This window comes from Acanthochromis polyacanthus, chromosome 22 (genome assembly GCF_021347895.1).
Source record: "Acanthochromis polyacanthus isolate Apoly-LR-REF ecotype Palm Island chromosome 22, KAUST_Apoly_ChrSc, whole genome shotgun sequence".
In the NCBI taxonomy this organism is placed as follows: Eukaryota; Metazoa; Chordata; class Actinopteri; family Pomacentridae; genus Acanthochromis; species Acanthochromis polyacanthus.
In genome coordinates, this window is record NC_067134.1 from 28,769,288 (window position 1) to 28,783,694 (window position 14,407).

The 14,407-nt window shown below is 44.0% G+C and overlaps 1 protein-coding gene across 1 annotated transcript; it reads left to right on the forward strand.

The window, feature by feature from the left end:
• The first annotated feature begins 1,351 nt into the window (after positions 1 to 1,351).
• Positions 1,352 to 9,527, forward strand: atp1b1b (ATPase Na+/K+ transporting subunit beta 1b). Its single transcript, XM_022212968.2, has 6 exons — positions 1,352 to 1,567; positions 4,013 to 4,141; positions 6,377 to 6,532; positions 6,685 to 6,869; positions 7,853 to 7,936; positions 8,020 to 9,527. Exons 1-6 carry the CDS (start codon positions 1,477 to 1,479, stop codon positions 8,278 to 8,280), a joined length of 906 nt encoding a protein of 301 aa, XP_022068660.1. The 5' UTR covers positions 1,352 to 1,476; the 3' UTR covers positions 8,281 to 9,527.
• Positions 9,528 to 14,407: the final 4,880 nt, after the last annotated feature.

The window sequence follows — 14,407 nt, forward strand, 5'->3', positions numbered from 1 at the left end:
ACAACAATCCTAGTATCCAGATGTTTAAGACTGACTGAGACCCACCCAGACAGGCTCACTGCTAGAACAGTACTAAAGCACCTCCACTAAATACTGACTTGTAGTGGGCGAATACTTCTGCAGTTGTTTGTTTGATATTCTATATATTTTTGTTCATTGACATTGCTTTGCAGAAATATGTTTAAACTTTGACAAAAAAAGAGTCTTTCTGTCAATTCTTGTTAAAAAAATACAAATGTCGACCATTACTCAATGTTGAAAAGCAATAAATGGAGAAAATAACTGCTTCAAGATTTAATCAGCCATTAGTCTGAATGTGCTGAAACATGCTTCCTTGTGTCCACATTCAAACGATATTTAAGACTCAGAGCCAACTTTAATTGTCATGCATGATAAGAATGAAACACAGTTCCACAGTTTCAGTTCAAAGAATTTCATTTAAAAAATACAAAAATTCCATAAATATACTGAACTAGGATAAAGGAAATAAAACAGAGGTGGGCATAAAGCTAGGGCAGACAGTAAATAAAACCTGTGTCCAATACTGCGCGATGAACAATGACTCTGAAATGTTTTCTTGATTCCAGAGGGGAATTGCTTTTATTACAGCTGCTCCCATTCTTAGAAACATAAACAGTATCAGATAAGTAGATAAACATGAGTAATTGTTGAAAATGTCCCAAAAACGTAAACAGAAGTGGTATGAGACAGCAGACAGATTTACTGTTCAAAAGTTTGGGTTCATCCAGATAATTCCATGTTCTCCATTAATCTCCCACTTTTATCCATGTGCTAACATAACTGTACAAGGGTTTTCTAATCATCAATGAGCCTTTCAGCACCATTAGCTAACACAATGTAGCATTAGATTACCGTTCAAAAGTTTGGGGTCACTTAGAAATATTCTTATTTCTGAAATAAATAGACATTTTTAATGTGGTAAATGACTGTACTAGCTGGAAATGTTTAATGGAATATCTCCATAGGGGTACAGAGGAACATTTCCAGCAACCATCACTCCTGTGTTCTAGATAAATAAATAAGTACAAAACAATAACTGTAAACTAAATAAAAACAAACATAAATAAACAGAAAGTAAACAGAGCGACACAAAACAAGTCTGTGGGCTATACTAAAGGAAACAGACATGGAGTTAGGGTCATCTGTGCCTCCTGCAGAGCTCAGCCTAAACATCATGTATGCAACTTCTATCATGTATGATGCTTCCATTGGGCTGCTTCATATCTGTCCGTCTTCCTGACGTCAGAGCGACGCACGGCCGTCCTGCGCTCTGATTGGCCGCCGTCGCTCCGCCCTCCTCCAAGGTAACTTGTGGAGAGTTTCGGGCGGAGCCGAGCAGCAGCGGTTTATATCGGGGAGCGCGGCGGAGCAGCGAGCTGGGTGTCCGGGAGTCGGTAGAGAACGGAGGGAGTCCGCTGAAGATCCAAGAGGAAACCACTCGGGAATAAGAGAAAGATGCCTTCCAATAAAGACGACGGCGGCTGGAAGAAGTTCCTGTGGGACTCTGAGAAGGGAGAGCTGCTGGGTCGGACCGGAGGCAGCTGGTGTGAGTACGGGGACGAGGGAAGCGCGTGCCCTCCGTGTGCCGCCGGTCGCCTCGTGTCTCCCACCTGTTAGATCTGACTCCACTGCGTCACGTTAGAGCCAGGTTCAGCTGGTTAGTGAGGGTTAGAGAAGAACAGGAGCAGCTTAATGAGTTTGATTAGACACACAGGTGGAGTTAACGGCTCCGGTAGACACCGGGGAGGAGAGCAGGTGGATGATCCCACATCACGCTGGTCTCCAGTTTGATCCAGGGTTGCTGATGTGGGGGAAACGTCAGGTTGTCTCTCAGCTGTTTTATTTTTGTATTAATTTTGGAATCGGGCAGGTAAAGGGTTAAAACTGCATCATAGTCAAGGTGAGTCAAGGTGATCGGGCCTGTGCAGAGGGAGGACTATCGATCCGTGTCGGGTTCCTGTGATCAGATGTCAGTAATTTAAAGAACAATACAACTGATTAACTGTTCGACCTTCCTGCTCCTGTTTCGCGGCAGCGCCACTGCGCATGTCCTTGGACTCCTCTCAATGTCACGGCTCCTCAGCAGAAGTCCTGTTTGACTGTTTTAGGGAGATGTGCTGCTGCAGGAGCGGCTGTTTGTCCTTCTCAGGTCATCTGAAAGTGCTGATGCATGTGGAACATGCGCAGTGCTGCTGAAGGACGTCCCCAGCTTCAACCAAACACTTTAAATCAGCTGTTCAGTCACGCATTTCTGCATAATGTGCCATCAGAGGAATGTAGATGGTCTTCATGCTGCGTCCCATACGGTGCTGTACACATGAGGAGCATCCATCAGACGTCCAGTAACGTGTATAATCAGATGTGACCCTGTGACTTTGCTTCATGCAGCAGAATGATGTAGGATGAAGGTATGAAGGTGAACTCCAGCTTTGTTTTAGTGGTTCCTGGTCCAGGTAATGGAGTTCGTCACGCTGCTAACTGATTAGTGATGAGCCAGCAGTGCTTCTGTAAATGTGGAGACATTGTGCCACCAGGATCTGTTATCGTGAGGCTGTAAAGACGTTCATAAAGACGGCCGGCCGGGTGTTAAAGGTTCTGTGGGCGTGTTCAGGCTCTAAAATCAGTCGTAGTAGATTTACATGAGAGGGATCAGCAGGAAGAGTTCAAGGTAGGATAAAAGATTCAGACAGCAAGTGGAGGAAAGAAGTGATTTAAAAGTCATTCAAGACAGACGGTGTTGATCTTTGACGCATTCAAACCGGTTAACGTTCTGTCCGTTTAAAGACTACCATCTCTTTCTACCTCTACAAGAATCTGAGTTTCTACATAAGCAGGAATCCATATGATGACAACAGTACTACTGTTTATTTTATTTTCCATTTAGCGCTGCAAACACTGACCATCAGCGCTTAAAGTATCTGATCACGACTCGTCTGTGGTCGTGTTCCTAGTTATGACTCTATCAGAGACTTTTGGATGAATCTCTACAAACAGAATTTAAACCAGTAATTTTAAGTTCTTTTGTTCAAACACACAGTGAAACATCTCGGTGCTGATTTGTTCCGTGAGTAAAAACCAACACCTGGATTTTCACCATGTGTCTGAACAAAAGAACTTAAAACTTCTGCATTAATTAGAAGACATGAAGTGCGTTTCTGAGCTGAATTTAAAAACCAAATCAGTGGTTACTAAAGTAGAGGCACAGCTGTCCTCTCTGTGATCGAGGAGTTTTTCCTGCTCTTTGTTCTGACTGAAGCTCCATGAAGCTCCACAGTTTCTGAGAGAATTCAGTCGTTTTGCTTACTGTGGATCGTATTTTATCTTCTGTTTCTGCGACCCTTCATCCTCCTGTTCCTCCTCTGGGATGGTTTGTTCCCCTGATGTGGAGCGTTTAGCGTAAACCGATTACAGCCACACAGCTTAATGGAGTTAATTAAAGAGCACAACTTTATCGTCTCATGAAGCCATTAAAGCCTCGTCTGATAACTCTTCTTCCACCAGCAGCTTCTCTGCAGCACACAGACTGATATATATTTACTGTCTGTGTGGTGCTTTAGTTTGGACATTACCAGACCAGCAGGCAGTTTGTTTTAGCTGCAGTCACTGGTTCCACCTTAGTTACACACTGCAGGAATAAACCTCCACCTCACTGAGACGTTCTCCCCAGCCAACCGTAGAACAAGGTGGTGAATACCTGTTTTTTTTCTAGACAGTTGTGCAACTCTTATCAGTCGCTGTGGTGTTGCTCAATCGTGGCTGTAAACCTGTCGACCCGTTCACTGAACACCTCCGTCCTGTTTCCTTCCAGACAGATCCAGTGTTAATAAGAAGGAATAATAACGCCACTTTATTCTGTTTAGTGTCGACTAGCAGATGGGATGTTTTTTGGCCTAACTATAAAACCTCAGCATCACGTCCAAACCTTCTAGTTTCACCTGTCGGCTCTCTGGAGTCTTCTGATCATGTTTTTCTTTGACTTTATCTCCTTCAGTCAAGATTCTGCTGTTCTACGTGATCTTCTACGGATGTCTGGCCGGGATCTTCATCGGCACCATCCAGGCCTTGCTGCTGACCCTCAGTGACTACAAGCCCACCTGGCAGGACAGAGTAGCCCCCCCAGGTAAGGACCGACGCCCACTTCCTGTCAGGTGGAGTGCTATTAAACCGATCTGTCTCTCATAGCAGTCACATACACATAATGAGTGTTTCATATCAGTCGATACTGATAATGATAATAAGGTAGTTAATAAAGAACGCTAGAAGAAAAGCTCACTTTACCAGGGTACACAGGTTTCAGTTTATCATTCATTTAATGCTATCTTCATTGATAAAAGCTGCTTTTCTTTCTACAATAAGGACATTTCTAAGTGACGGTAGTGTAGATGTACATATAAATAAAGATAATCCAGAATAAAGGAGTGATGTGATGCACACTGACCAAACATGACCCTTTAATTCTCTGCTTTAAATATGAGAACACCCTATTCATATTTTCTAACTTCTTCTGATGAAGTACGTATCATTTTACCTCCAGGGATGGATTAAAGCACCCTGTGAGCTCATGTTTTGCTTATAAGAGGATCCTGTGACAACGTTTCCTCGACAGAAATGGCAGCTAAACCTGAGTTTTTGTAATTCCATCTGCTGCTTACTCAGTGATCAGAGGAGCCTCGCTGACCTTGTGGATGTGACGGGACCGTTTCCCATCAGTCTCAGGATGAATGCAAACGTAAAGCGTTCTGGTCTGTTTATGCTGGCAGCCCTGCTACATGAATTCACTACAGTAGGAATGTAGACTGCGATCAGAGGTTGGTGATCATGATTAGCAGTGGTACGGGGGAGTTTCTTTCATGCTGAATTCAGCACATAAATGTGATGATTCTTAGTCACCACGAGATTATTTAGGAAAGCCCTCAGAGATTCAGTCCTCCTCCAAAGCTTTAAAGAATTTGCCACATCCCTTGGCAGGATACTGAAGGTTATTTATGATGATCTGAACCTCCAGAACAGCCACTAAACAGCCCCATGGTGGGGCTGAAGAACACTCTTTAATGGTAATTCACCTGCAGACTAGATGTTGTATTATGATGTTTTACTGACAAACTACAGGTCGAGGCAGACAGAAACTACGACATGCTCACGTTCGCTTTGATCAGAAGTCTGAAACCTGCTGATGTTAGAGGAGCTGCTCTGGATCTGTGTTAGAGTAGCCTCTCTGCTGGACCTCAGAGACGGTAACAGCCTCAGGTAAACACGGTTGCACGTTGTTTTGAAGTGAACTCTCCGTACGACCGCGGCCTCCAGTGTACACACCACCGGCTGGTTTCCATGGAGGAGGGCTGCTGGGGTTCACAGCGTGGAGGCGGTCTGATGGTTGATCCATTTATCTGTGTTCATCTTTCAGGCTGATGGTTGATCTATTTATCTGTGTTCATCTGAGGTCATCCAAACCGTGATGTCACATGAAGAGCTCCTGTCAGCTGGTCAGAGCTAATGCAAGGGTTTCAGTTGAATGAAATTATTGGCGCCAAATTGTAAACTCTGGCACAAAATGTCACATTGTTGGAAAATAATGTCTCTAAATATTGTGTTAAATCTACAAAAAAGAAAAAAAAATCCATTGAATTGCTGTCATTAATTATATAAAGGTCACTCATGGTTAGTTCAAAGACCGTTGGAAAGTTGAGAATTCAGCAATTCTCCATGAATGTTGTCATTTTTGTGATCATTTAGAAATCTGCCTTTGAAACCTGCTGCCAAACAGAACTTTATACCAACCAGGGCAGACTTTATGTGATCAGGAACAGGTTAAAAATGATCCCATTAATCAGATGATCTTATGCACCATGCAGGGAACAGATTAGACTAAAACAACACAAATTAAAACGAGCTCCTAAATGCACCAGAAGACTCATCAGCTTCCAGATTCATTGGATCAGTTTCATCTTCAGACTCAGTTCAGCCTCTTCAGCAGCCAGACTGAAATCAGAGAAACCTGATCACTTCCCTGATGGACAGAATGACACTGATCCTGATCAAATGGTCTGGATGGGCAGAGGCTGGCAAAAATGGACATTTTCCACATATTCAGCTTTCCAGAATGTCTCATTAACCCATCAAAAGTCAAATTGTCTGTTAAAGTCTGATTTAATCCAGGAGTCAGAATCATCTTAGTCCAGGTTCCACATTCGGTCCAATTTGGTCGAGAAATTATTTTAGATGTCTAGTTTTACTCATTTTTATTCTGCAGTTAATGTCTTCTGTGGAATGCTTCCACCCTGTTTAGGATGATTTTTCTGTTCTGACTGCTGTAGAACCACAGACATAAAGGGCTCGTTGCTGTTTTCCTCTCCAGGCCTGACTCACACCCCACGGTCTGACAAAGCTGAGGTCTCCTTCAGCCTCAACGACATCGAGACCATCCTGCCTTACACCAAAGCCCTGAAGGAGATCCTGAGCAAGTACGACGACGAGAAGCAGAGGGACCAGATGAAGTACGAGGACTGTGGAGGTAGGAGGTTCCTGAATGTGAGCAGACAGCTTCAGCTGTTTAGAGGAAGCTCATCATGTCGCACAGGGAAATAAAATGTAGAACACAGACACTTTCTGGGGTTTTAGTCCACATGTTTTCAGTCTGATTTAACCCTTCGCTCTCCATTCCAGAGGAACCTGCAGAGTACAAGAACCGGGGCGACTTGGAGAGCGACGTGGGCGTCAGGAAAGCCTGTCGGTTCTCCAGGTCCCTGCTGGGCCCCTGCTCCGGCCTCGAAGACCCCGAGTTTGGCTACAGGGAGGGGAAACCCTGTCTGATCGTCAAGCTCAACAGGATCGTCAACTTCCGTCCAAGAGTGAGTTTAAACCAGTCAGTCCTAAAGAGTCCTTGATGAATTCACCTGGTGTTTACCTGTGATCAGATCCATGCTGGACTTTCTACCAGCCGTCATGTGACAAACAGCTAAAGCTCCTTCAATGTGTTAAACGTTAAAAAGGCACCCGGAGCGGTGGAGAAGCTCCGTCAGCTGACCTTCATCTGTCACAGCGATCCCTGGAGAGATCAGTGAAGCTGCTGTGAGTCGAGGAAGCTTCCAGAAAGCTGGAGATGAATTATTAAAGCTCCAATGCTGCTGGAGAAGTCCAGAAACCAGACTTCCTGTTTGTTACTGTGTGCTTCCAGGTCAAGTCTGAGAGCAAAAACATGAGCAACCTGTGAAACGTTTGATGGATTCAGTGACAGTTTCTCACAGACTGGATGTTATTTTATGGTAGCAGAACCCAGACAGTCACACAAACCGTAGTTAATGAGTAGAACTAACCGAGACGTGCAAACAGCGTCTGAACTGCACATTTACTGATTTAACTGTCTTAGTTTGTTTTTATTCCTTCTCTAAATGAATGTTTCTGTAAAAAAATAGACAAATAAGTTACAAAGTGATAAAAAAATGGACACTAAGGAGACAAAAATGACAAAACAAATGAGACTAAAAAGTGAGAAAATGACAAAAACATGAGACAAATGAGAAAAGTCAGACAAAAAGACCAAAACCAAGACAAAATATGACAAAAATGAAACACAAAGCGACACGAAAATGAAAGTTGGTGTTGAGAGAAAATTACTGCGTTTTCTGAAGTCAAACTATTGATTCTGCAGAGAGAAAATGCTGTCAAAGCAAAAGTTGAGTTTTTTACTCAAAGAGGGCCTTTTAAAGTAGGATTTTGTTCATAATTACTTTAGTGTTTTCCTTCTGGATCCAATAAAAGCTCAGTTAAAGCAGTGGATGGATAAGAGCCGTGGGTTTCTAATGAAGTCTGTCTCCTCATCGTCTTTCTTCAGCCTCCTTCCTCCAATGAAAGTATTCCAGAGGAAGCTCAGCCCAAAGTGCAGCCCAATGTGATCCCCATCTACTGCACCAACAAGGTACACGCTGATTATTTAACGTTTCAACCCTGTGAGGGAGGTTTCATGAGTACATCTGACTTGTTGCTTGCATGTCCTTCCAGAAAGAGGAGGATGCCGGTAAGATCGGGGAGATAAAGTACTACGGCATCGGTGGAGGCTTCCCGCTGCAGTACTACCCCTACTACGGAAAGCTGCTGCACCCCCACTACCTGCAGCCGCTGGTGGCGCTGCAGTTCACCAACCTCACCCACAACGCCGAACTGCGCATCGAGTGCAAAGTGTTCGGAGACAACATCGACTACAGCGAGAAGGACCGCTACCAGGGACGCTTTGACATCAAGATCCAGGTGAACAGTTTATGACGGACGCCGGGACCGTAGCGCCTCCCCCCGGCCGCCCCGCCGCCCCCCCAACACCCATCTACTGTAGGAGATCGCCAGCAGGGGGCGGCGCTGAGCCACTCAGTCACAACTAGTCTTGAACGAATTAAGGAAAGGAAAACCCACCAGTTAGAGGACCGACGTGTAATCTGTCTGCTTCATCACTAGCTTCTACTCTGTCTAGCCTTAGAGCGTAATTAGAGGACAAGTAGCAATAGGCCCGATCTAAAAAGAAATATTTATTCTGCTGTAAATGAGACTTTTCCACAAGCCATGGGACATTGTTCATCTCGACTGTAAAGCGTTCATCATCTCTACCGTGTCGTCTGTGGTTCCACTAGATAGTCGCAGTGATCTGGTCCTCCAAACTCGCTCTTCCTCGTTTAGTCGTAAAGCTTTAGCAGTTCTAAGGAGTGTGTGTTCCAGACGGTAGCACACACTCCATTTCTTAATGATTAAGACTCTTCTGATCTGTGGAAGGAAAAAGGCTGCACTCCAGGAAACGTCTTTCCTTTTCTTTGTCTTTTACATCCGATCACGGGAGTCTCTTTGTGTTGAATCATTGATGTGTGACGGGGTTTTATTACTCGCTTTAATGCCTTTTTCTCTTGATTTTGCCTTGAATGTAGACGTGTGTCCCGCCTGTTAGACACTTCAGCCTGCTTAAGGAGGACGGTGCTAACTCCACTTTTTAACATTTGTCTGTTTTTTTCTGTTTTTTTTTTGCTGGATTTCTCACAGCATTGTGGTGTAACTCTCTGAATGTTTGAACCATTTAAACATGGTGGAAAAATTTTATATTTATGCAGTCGTACATTTTGTTTCTTTGCGGAATATTGTAATGTATAAATGCAATACCAAAGTGACGAGTGGCAGAGTGTTCATCAGAAGCGATGCAGTGCTTGTTTTAGTCGTCATGCTCAGTGCTAAAGTCTCGCCTTGCCACCTTCCAGTGGTTAGCTCTTGATTTGTGTTCTGGCCATGAATGTAGTTAGGAGTAGGACGAACACAAAACCAGCAGTTTAAGTCCAAAACAAACTGCTGTTCATGCATTTCAAAAACTAAAAAAGATGAGTTCTTGCAGAGCTCTGTGGCTTTAGAATGATGTTGGCTTCAGTATTCCATAGAAATCATGTTGATGTAAAACCTTCAACTGGAAGTTAACATCAGTCCACCCTCCTTTGTCATTTAATCAGAGATAGAAACAAATAAAATCATAATGGACCTTTCTCCTGTGTTTTCTTGGTCTTTCTTGTTGTGATAATGCTTCTCTGACACACAGCTGTAATCCTGAACGTAGGAACAATTCAGTTATTTTACCAGCTGAGATCAGCTGAGAACAGTTTCTCATGTCCAGTGATGACCCACACCAGAAAGAAATAAACCATACAGACACAAGAACGGTCACAGCAGTAAACTATGCCTACACTGAATAAAACGCATCATGAAGCTGCTTTCAGGTGATTGGCAGATAGAAAATTATTATTTAATAAATTCTACATTAAAATTGGGCTGCACAGTGGGCAGTGGTTAGCACTGTCGTCCAGCAGCAAGAAGATCCCCGGTTCAAATCCCGGCCTGGGATCTTTCTGCATGGAGTCTGCATGTTCTCCCTGTGCATGCGTGGGTTTTCTCCGGGTACTCCGGCTTCCTCCCACAGTCCAAAAACATGCTGAGGTTAATTGGTTACTCTAAATTGTCCGTAGGTGTGAATGTGAGTGTGATTGTGTGTCTGTATATGTAGCCCTGTGACAGACTGGTGACCTGTCCAGGGTGTCCCCTGCCTTCACCGAGTCAGCTGGGATAGACTCCAGCACCCCCCATGACCCTAGTGAGGATGAAGCGGTGGATAGAGGATGGATGGATGGATGGATTAAAATTCTGGAGCCCTGCTGGATGTGTAAACAAGCAGCTACCTGACAGCAGTTTGGTTTCACTCCTGCTCAGCCTTACATCATACGCTGCCTGTCCAAGAAAAAAGTCTTCTCCAGAACATCCCAGAGGTCCTCAGTGGGGCTGAGGTCTGGACTCTGGAGGACGATCCATCTCATGCTCCCTGATCCACTCATTCTCTGTGTGAGCCCATGAATCCTGGCATCGTCATCTGGGAACATGAAGAAAACCTCCACTGATGGAAAGACCTGGTCCTTCAGTATCTTCAGGTATCAACTGACCTCGTTCTTTGGGAACACAACGTTGGTGAACCTGACCAACCCCAGATCAGACCCCTAACCCCCACAGGCCATGATGAGGGCATCACTACATCCTCCTCTCTTCTTACCCTGATGCCCCCATCTGCTGGTTTATCTTCAGCTCCTCTGGACTCTGTACCTTCCATCAGTTCCACTACATTAGTGGACTTTCTGACTTGGTTCTTCTGGCTCCTGATGGGTCTAAGTCTTTAGGGGACCAGTCTAGAACCTTCATTCTCGCTGACTGTTGTCCTGTCAGCTGGTATTCTGGTTCATCTAGAAATGTCAACGCCTTTCGCTCTCATGCAGCCCCTCATCACCACCTCCCTCCTCCATTTTTCACTGTCAGGACCATCCATCCACTGTGGTCCTGGACAGGAACAAACCAGACACACTGGATCATATCTGAGCTGAACAAACTCATCTGACCACAGAAGGTCCTCCCAGTGTTCCTGAAGCTTCTTTTAATGCTCTTTAGCTCAGTTCATTTTGCAGTTTTGTGTCTGAGAGCAGGTAAAGAAGGATGTATGCAGCATCACTCTGTCTGAGCTCTTAGAAAGACACTGAAGCACTTAAATGTGTTAATTCAGACCTAGACTGCATTCAGTTCACCGTTGGTGGCATCATTTTAGGATGCAGCTCTGATTGGTGCTACCAGAGATAAGTTTGGTGCAAAACAAAGTACTACTATTTGTACACACCGTTCTATGACGCCATGTTGGCCTCAGTGCAACAGCAAAACTCAGTCTGGCTGTTACAAAGCTGTAAACGGGCTTCTTTGGGGGGACGTTTGTCATATTTGTCATTCAGCCTCCATCTTCTGTGTTATTTAAATCTCCCATAGAAGCTGGAAGGCTCTCTTTTATAACATCTGTGGTTGGAGATCGCTGCTCACAGATGGATGCTGCTAGATGAAGACCAAACAAAGTTCCTGCACCTTTTCAGCCCTTAATATCCTGACTTCTTTCCTCTGACTGAGCAGCTTTGATCCGTCAGCCGCCTCCTGTCTGATGAATGAGTGAGCTGTTGGGCTCAGAGGGAGGAGAGGGTGACTGGACGGTTTCTGTTACCTCCAACCATCCAGCTCTGGGTGGAGGAGGCCGAGGGATCGGTTGCAGACACACGTCTCTGTAATTACAGGAGGAAGCAGCTCACACTGGGATGTTGTTTCAGCAGCAGCAGAGCAGGTATTCAGTCACCAGGAGCCACAGGGGCCCATGGAGGCTGCTGAGCAGATGGAGGGCTTTACACACGTGGACAAAATTGTTGGTACCCCTCAGTTAAAGAAGGAAAAACCCACAATTCTCACTGAAATCACTTGAAACTCACAAAAGTAACAATAAATAAAAATTTATTGAAAATTAAATAATCAAAAACAGCCATTACTTTTGAATTGTTGATTAACATAATTATTTAAAAAAACAAACTAATGAAACAGGCCTGGACAAAAATGATGGTACCTCTATAAAAGATTGAAAACTATTTGACCAGAGTGACATGATTAACTCAGGTGTGTCATTTAATTGACATCACAGGTGTTTCCAAACTCATAATCAGTCAGTCTGCCTATTTAAAGGGAGACAAGTAGTCACCCTGCTGTTTGGTGAAAAGGTGTGTACCACACTGAACATGGACAACAGAAAGCGAAGGAGAGAATTGTCCCAGGACATCCGAAAAAAAATGATAGACAAACATCTTAAAGGTAAAGGCTATAAGACCATCTCTAAACAGCTTGAAGTTCCTGTGACAACAGTGGCTCATATTATTCAGAAGTTCAAGACCCACGGGACAGTAGCCAACCTCCCTGGACGTGGCCGCAAGAGGAAAATTGATGACAAATTGAAGAGACGGATCGTTGGAATTGTATCCAAAGAGCCCAGAGCAACCTCCAAAGAAATTAAAGGTGAACTCCAAGGCCAAGGTACATCAGTGTCAGATCGCACCATTCGTCGTTGTTTGAGCCAAAGTGGACTTCATGGGAGACGACCAAGGAGGACACCACTGCTGAAAAAAACTCATAAAAAAGCCAGACTGGAATTTGCAAAAATGCATGTTGACAAGCCACAAAGCTTCTGGGAGAATGTCCTTTGGACAGATGAGACCAAACTGGAGCTTTTTGGTAAGGCACATCAACTCTATGTTCATAGACTCAAAAACCAAGCATACGAAGAAAAGAACACTGTCCCTACGGTGAAACATGGAGGAGGCTCAGTAATGTTTTGGGGCTGCTTTGCTGCATCTGGCACAGGGTGTCTTGAAAGTGTGCAAGGTACGATGAAATCTGAAGACTATCAAGGCATTCTGGAGAGAAATGTGCTGCCTAGTGTCAGAAAGCTTGGTCTCAGTCGCAGGTCATGGGTCTTCCAACAGGACAACGATCCAAAACACACAGCCAAAAACACCCAAGAATGGCTGAGAGAAAAGCGTTGGACTATTCTAAAGTGGCCTTCTATGAGCCCAGATCTGAATCCCATTGAACATATGTGGAAGGAGCTGAAACATGCCATTTGGAGAAGACACCCATCAAACCTGAGACAACTGGAGCTGTTTGCTCATGAGGAGTGGGCCAAAATACCTGTTGACAGCTGCAGAACGCTCATTGACAAATACAGAAATCGTTTAATTGCAGTGATTGCCTCAAAAGGTTGTGCAACAAAATATTAAGTTATGGGTACCATCATTTTTGTCCAGGCCTATTTCATTAGTTTGTTTTTTTAAATAATTATGTTAATCAACAATTCAAAAGTGATGGCTGATTTTGATTATTTAATTTTCAATACATTTTTATTTATTGTTACTTTTGTGAGTTTCAAGTGATTTCAGTGAGAATTGTGGGTTTTTCCTTCTTTAACTGAGGAGTACCAACAATTTTGTCCACGTGTGTATGAAGAAGCTGCTGCATGAAACAGACTCTTCCTGTTCAGGAGTTCACACTTCATCTTCATCAGTACATAAAATACAGCACAAACACCTCCCACCCTCAGACCTCAGTCAGTAAAACCCAGGTAATGACAGCAGCACATTATCTGTGGTAGAAATTAGTAAATGAATGGCATTAATTTAGGTTGAAAAGGAGCAAAACTGAGGAATACTTCTGAGAAAAAGAATTAGAATGACCCAGAAATAACCTCTTTGAAAGTACAAAGAAACTAAATATTCCATCCATCTGAGTGGAGATGAAGATCCACGGAAGTTGAAATGAACACATTAGAAAATACACAGAACCCACTGGACTCGCCCTCTAGAGCAGGGGAGTCCAACATGAGGCCCACGGGCCAAAACCGGTCCTCCAGAGGGTCCAATCCATCCATTCTTTATACACCGCTTTATCCTCACTAGGGTCATGGGGGTGCTGGAGTCTATCCCAGCTGACTCTGGTGAAGGCAGGGGACACCCTGGACAGGTCACCAGTCTGTCACAGGGCTATATATACAGACACACAATCACACTCACATTCACACCTACGGACAATTTAGAGTAACCAATTAACCTCAGCATGTTTTTGGACTGTGGGAGGAAGCCGGAGTACCCGGAGAAAACCCACGCATGCACAGGGAGAACATGCAAACTCCATGCAGAAAGATCCCAGGCTGGGATTTGAACCGGGGATCTTCTTGCTGCTGGACGACAGCGCTAACCACTGCCCACTGTGCAGCCTGGATCCAATCCAGTAAAAATTACAGAGAAGACATTAACTGCAGATTGTGAATTAGTAAAACTGTAAATTTAAAATAATTTCTACACCATGACAAGTTGTTTGGATCAGAAAGTAAAATACTAGATTGTTCTTTGTTCTTTTCTGTCTCATTTTTGTCATATTTTGTCTTTTTTTGTTGTTTTTTTGTGGTTCTGATCCTCCAGTAAATCCTCCGTGGTTCAGTTCCAGGTGACTAAATGTTGTGTTCCTTTGTCGACAC

Excerpts from the sequence above, each read along its gene's own strand:
- atp1b1b (XM_022212968.2), top strand. The coding sequence starts at position 1,477 with ATGCCTTCCAATAAAGACGACGGCGGCTGGAAGAAGTTCCTGTGGGAC. Across the intron at positions 1,568-4,012 it reads TCGGACCGGAGGCAGCTGGT|TCAAGATTCTGCTGTTCTAC; the intron begins GTGAGTACGGGG and ends TATCTCCTTCAG. Across the intron at positions 4,142-6,376 it reads GGACAGAGTAGCCCCCCCAG|GCCTGACTCACACCCCACGG; the intron begins GTAAGGACCGAC and ends TTTCCTCTCCAG.